The 6,778-nt window shown below is 26.7% G+C and overlaps 1 protein-coding gene across 1 annotated transcript; it reads right to left on the reverse strand.

The window, feature by feature from the left end:
• On the reverse strand, positions 1 to 831 carry LOC9324563 (protein DMR6-LIKE OXYGENASE 2). Its single transcript, XM_002888454.2, has 2 exons — positions 395 to 831; positions 1 to 306 (listed from the first exon to the last, which is right to left on the reverse strand). Exons 1-2 carry the CDS (start codon positions 587 to 589, stop codon positions 49 to 51), a joined length of 453 nt encoding a protein of 150 aa, XP_002888500.2. The 5' UTR covers positions 590 to 831; the 3' UTR covers positions 1 to 48.
• Between the last annotated feature and the right edge of the window lie 5,947 nt (positions 832 to 6,778).

Below are 6,778 nucleotides of genomic sequence, written 5' to 3' on the forward strand. Positions count from 1 at the left end.
TAAGGACCGACCTAGTTATAACGATGATTGATTCTAAAGTACATTATCTTAGGCGGTGGAAGCTTTGAACGAGTCAATACAGCTCTCAGTTGCAAATGCTGTGTCCCAAAACTTTTCAAAATACTCAGCATATGTAAAGTTTCTGTAAATAGCATGAGAGTCTTCTTCCTCATTGATCAGCTCTTGTGCTGGACCAATCATAGCATCTTCAGAAGGACAGTAGAATGTCAGTATTGATATCCTCTCTTTGTCGATGTTCACAACAGCTCTGTGTAGCACACTCTTGTATTTGTCATTGCTTATCACCTAAGAGGAGAAACAAAATAAGCACATAAAGTTAGCACAAAGAGAGTGAACAAAACAGAGTATTTTTTTCAATTTGTTTCCTAATTACCTGCATCTGGTCACCAAGGTTGACTATAAAAGTGTTGGGAACAGGATTAACAGCAATCCATTTACCGTCTTTGAAAACCTGTAAACCAGAGACTTCATCTTGAAGAAGAACAGTGATCAAGTTTGCATCTTTATGTCCGGGAAGTCCGTAAGTTAGCTCGGGTTGCGGACACGGCGGATAATAGTTTATAGCCATGTGTTGACCGTGTTTTCCTAAAGTATTGCTTACACGGTCTTTCACAAGGCCTAAGCTCTCTGAGATTGCCTCAAGAAGTGTCAGAACCAAGGCTCTAACGCTTGTAGCATATTCAGCTGTGACTTCTCTAAAAGAAACTGGAGTTGAGGGCCATTCGTGAATGAAATCTTCGATAGGATAACAATGGAGTCGAAGGAAGTCTCTCCAGTTAGAGACTTTCTCTTTGGAAACGTTGAAACTTGTGGAGAAGAATTGATTGACAGAGAAGAAGTGGACTGAGAGACTGAGAGAGAAGAAGAAGGTATGCTTAATTAGCTTCTAATACAAAGTTATACTAATATAAGAAAAAAGAAGAGAAAGGTCACAAATTAAGAAGTAGTGGATTTGAATGATTTGGGTGAACTTTTAGATGAGATTTCAGAGAATCTCAAAAATACAAAGATCCAAATTACATAGTTTTAGGTGAAATGTATGATAATTTTAATTAAAAAGATTTATTGTTCATTAAAACTCATCAAAATCATCTGAGAGCTCATTGAATAATTAATCATTCTCCACCATCCTCCCTTACATCTCTCTTTTCTACTAAATTCCTTTTTGTTCTATATAAAATATTTACAAATAGCACAATACTACTAGAACATAAAAATAACTATTATAAGCATGATATTCATAATGTTTTACACATAGATGTATCTTGCTTATAATATTCAATTTTTTACATCATTGATGTATATAACATATATACGTATGTTTAAATTATGTTTACATTATGGATATATATATATATATATATATATATATGCTTATATTTTGCTTATATTTTTCATACATATATGTGTGTATATATATATATATAATTTTTTAGAAAAACATATTAAGTTATTCACCCACAATCACATGATCGGACCAATTCAACATGAAGATCTGGTGACCCAGAAAATAATCCGATCTGATTTATAAGTTGTATTTATAACATATTATAAAACGAAATACAACCACCATAATCTTTGAACAATGAATTTTTTAACTATATCCTATACTATTATTTGGGGAGTACAAATTATGGATTACCCTTAATTAACCTTCCCCTTTGTAAGAATTTACTTAAGAATGTCATTAGAAATAAAATTTTATAGAGTAAAATAAGTCAACTCATTAATGATAAATAAGTCAAATACTATTTTATGCAATTTAATTAATTTAATTTAATTATAAAAACAAAAATCTATTATTAATTTCTTTAAAAAGAATGACCAATCAAAATGAACATATAAGATTTGATATCTAACTTACCATATTAATTTGTTATTAATCATTATACTTCACCTCTCATTTTTATATGATTCTATTTCTATAAATAAATAAAGGGAGACTCACAAAAATTCCCCTTTTTCAATACCCCTTTTCAAAAATGCCCCATTTGGCTGTCCATTTTTAAAAATACACCTTTTTATGTACAAAATGACTAAATTACCCTTGTTTTAATAAAAGATATCACAAATATATAAGAAAAACATGAGAATGTGCTCACATCAAAATTACAAATTTGATTTTGTAAAAACTTGTAAAACCTTTAAAATACCTTGTAAAATTTTCCCATAAAAATTTTTCCCGCCAAAAAAAAATTTTTGCGGGAAAATTGATTCCGCAATATTTTTGGCGGGAAAATTTTTGGCGGGAAACATTTACAAGGTATTTTAAAGGTTTTTTACAGGATATTTATAAGGTTTTACAATGTATTTTAAAAGGTTTTACAACGTATTTTTAAGGTATTTATAAGATATTATAAGATTTTACAAGCTATTTTATTAGGTTTTACAAGTTATAAGATTTTACAAGTTATAAATACCTTATAAAACCTTATAAGTACATTGTAAAACCTTTTAAAATACATTGTAAAACCTTACAAAACACTTGTAAATACTCTGTAAAACCTTTAAAATACCTTGTAAATTTTTCCCGCCAAAAAAATTTTCCAAAAAAATTGCGGAATAACTTTTCCCGCAAAAAAAAATTTTTGGCGGGAAAAATATTTACGGGAAAAATTTACAAGGTATTTAAAAGGTTTTTACAAGTGTTTTGGCGGGAAAATTGCGGGATCACTTTTCCCGCCAAAAAATATTTTGTATTTTGTGGACCTAATTTTGTTTCAAGTAAGGGTAAAATGGTCATTAAAAATTAAAAGAGGGCAAACTTAAAAATGGACTCTCAAAGGGGGCATTTTTGAAAAGAGATATTGAAAAATGGGCATTTTTAACAATTTCTCATAAATAAATCATTATATCATCTATATAATTAAAAAAAAAAAGTAAAAATTTTTCCGCATATACCAAGATTTGAATTTTTTAAAACGAATATAAATTATTCAATATATGAAAAAACAAATTTAACGGGTCAAAAATTTATATTTGAGTAATATATATATATATATATAGTTTTTTAATATCATCAATACTGAATAGATCAAAAATTTATAAAGTATAAATACTCTAATTTGATTTTTTGAAACAAATATTTATAATAAGCGGCGGGTTGAATATAATATATTATATGATGAAATGAGTTATGATCCTTATAACTATTTGAATATTTATATTTAATTTCATATCATTTTTTTAATTCATAATTTTACATAATACAATAAAAAAATTAAAGATTTTAATTTGGAACATTTTAAAATAGTTTAATTTAATATATTAAAGAATATCATAAATATTTAATAGATTAAAAAGATAAAAAAATTATAAATACATTAATTTGATTGTTTTAAAAGATATGTTTAAAATATTTATAGTAGGTGGCGGATTAAATGTAATGTATTATATGGTAGAAAGTTATGATTCTTATAACAGACGGCATTTTAAGATTTTATGATGAGATGAGTTAAATAAGGTTTGACACTTATAAATATTTGAAAATTTGATTCTGCAAGCAATTTTGAAAATAATAAATAATAGATTGTGCCGCAATATTTTCATACGGATTGTAAAATGAAAATATAGACTCAACACACGATTGAATTTGGTATTATTATATACCAAATATATGTTCATAACTTATTTCATTATGTGATAATTGGTAAATTCCATAATTAGCTCAAACAAATCTCTATTTCAACAACTAATGAATCAGAATTTGAAAAAATAATTTCCTAAATTAATTCAAAATAATAGCTAATTTTCTTAAGTAATTCAAAATAATCTACGTTTTAGATGCGATTTATTTATGATATTTTGATTTTTGATCTAACTAAATTATATGCACTCTCATTTTGTGGTTGTTAATATAAATTAACTCATTGTTCAAACAATATTATTTTTTTTAAAAAATAATCTTATTTTCTGTTTTCATATCTTAAAAAAAAATATCCATAATTTAATATTATAGAAAAAGGAAAATATATTCATTCTAATATTATATATAGGGACTTACAAAAAAATATTATTTTTTCACTTACTATTATAATATATCACAACTTTATTATAAAACATAAAATTTATAAATTTTGTAATAAATGAAATTCAACCCGTACTACAGTACGAGTGATGATCTAGTATATATATATATATATATAAATAATTATAAATAAAAATATTCACAAAAGTAAATATCTTAAAATTAACTGGACGTGCATGTTTGATTAACTAATAATTAATAATAAAATAGATTAACTATGTAGATATGTATTTACTAGTATATTAACGAGAGACAAATATGGGTGGATAACAAACGTCACTTTTTCAAAATTTTAATTTTTTAATTTTATAAATAAAAATAATATATTACAACGATAAACGGCGATACACACTATTTATGTTTAATGGCCGAAATTAAGTATATAAATATTTTACTTAGGCCACAATATCCTAAGTAATTTATTAATTTTATTTTGACTACTGATGTTACTATCTACATTTAAATTAAACAAACTCTAGAATTTAAAATTGTAAACCGGTCATACTTCAACAGTAAAATATATGATTTGGTGCAAAAAAACATTTTTAGTGCTCAAGTAGATATTAGATTTGTAAATAGATGTAACTAAGATGAATGTTTGACCGGTTATTTGCATCTAAAACATTTTCCAAAGAAGTTGTAGATTCATATTTTAGCCAAGATTCTGAAACCATGTTTTTTGTGAATTGGCATTACTAATAATGATGAATATTTGGCAAACGTTTTTGGTGATTGAGAATTTAATTTTACTAGATTATTTTTAATAAATGTTATAATAAATTTAAAATATAGAATTGCAAATTAGTGTATTAATACAAAAACGTATATAATATATATAACTCTTTTTCTAACTAAAAATCATCTATTTACTTCGTAAATATATTTTTTACTTACAACCAAATTTTAATATATTTCTTGTTAAATTTAAATTTATTTGAAATTTAAAACATGTCCATCGGACAGGTCCTAATCTAGTTGTAAATAAAAATAGGTAAAGAACCTGTGCATAACTCTATGTCCAGAAAACATTTTCATTGGAACATCCCTGAAAAACAAATTTTTACTTTCGAGTTTAAAAAAGTGTTTACTCAAAATTAGTTTTATCCTAAAGAGCTGATAAAATTGTAAAAATTGACATTGATTAGTGTAGATATCAAAAGAGAGATGAACTAGTGGTTTTTAAAGAGATGAACAAAACAACGATTCAATATTCTTTATATGAGTTTAAAATTCCGTTATTATTTTCAATTCAGGAGACTACGAAATTTGATTCCGAATCTCCGATACACTAAAACAAAATCAGTTAAGCCAACATTTTTAACTAACCTAATACTATTATTTGAACACTAATGGCTATGTTAACTAATTTAAAAATTACCTAAATACACCTTTTGTAATGGCATGTTTTCCATTAATGTGTGTGAACATTAAAAACATAAAGAGTTCGAATGGTTGCGGCGGTTAGGACGGACAAATCTGTTTGCGGTTCGGACCCCTTTTATTTACCATTCATAAACTATAATCCGTAGTAGTGCGGATTGAGAAAAATAATACAAGTTCGCGGCAGACTAACTACCGACCATTTTTACGTAAAAATAAACTTGATCCATGGTGGTTTGGGATCCGCTCCAAAAATAAGTCCGCTAACAGTTTAGTCCTCTTTTTCCACCACATCCATTCAAAGCCAAACTGTTGAACTTCTAACCCATTACCAGAAACAATTCTGACAAAAGTTATTTTTGGTTTAGGGCTTGAATGTACGAAACGGAACGTGTGTTTCAAAGGGCGGAACTACTATTTGCTTCCATTAAGCACAACTTTACTTTTATTTAAAAAATAAAAATAAAATAAACAATTAAAAAAGGGTAGTGCGGAACCAATTGTGGTTACCTTCGTTTACAGTTGACTTCCTTATTTATTTTATTTTTTCCTACAGTAATTCTCCTTATTTATTCAACAAAACCGTCATCAACACATACAATTTTTCTTTTCAACATTTCTCTCATAATTTTAAAAGTGAAAATAGTTAATAATTTTGAATCAATGAAGTAAATAAGTCTGTTTTCTTTTATTACATTTTTTCTTTTCTAATATCTATTTATTTAGTATTTTATAGTTTTCAAGTTTTTTCCAAACCTGTATCTCTTTTAAAAACCAAAACCAAACCCGGACCGAACCGAGAACCGAATGGATACCCAAAAATACCCTAATATAAGTATATATTTAAAATATATTTATCTATCATATATATACTTGTAATAAGCCAAATGCCCAAAATTATAATTATACCCATTTTACTGGTACCTCATTTACTTTCGGGTAGTTTCGGTAAATTTAGATATATTCAGATTAATATTTATATTTTTATTATTATAATTTATTTGGTTAAATATATATATTATGAACCGCTTGTTGTATTTTTTACCATTCAAACATTTGTATTTGAACTGCATGTTATTTTTTTTACCATTCAACATTGTCTTGAACCGTTTGTTCTGTATTAACCGCACTTGTACCGCATGATGCGTTTTCTTAAAACCGTACCACATTTAAACCGCACCGCACTACTCAATCCACTTGTTCCGCACCGCCCAATCCGCTGTCACCATTCGGAGCTTTAGTCATTTTTTTCCTTTCCTTTTAATTTCAAAATTATTAATCTGGGAAAAGAAAAAATCATCCTTACCCTCATGTGAAAAAAAGATGGTTCATTGTATGGGTTTTGGAATT

Source organism: Arabidopsis lyrata (genome assembly GCF_000004255.2).
Source record: "Arabidopsis lyrata subsp. lyrata unplaced genomic scaffold ARALYscaffold_2, whole genome shotgun sequence".
In the NCBI taxonomy this organism is placed as follows: domain Eukaryota; kingdom Viridiplantae; phylum Streptophyta; class Magnoliopsida; order Brassicales; family Brassicaceae; genus Arabidopsis; species Arabidopsis lyrata.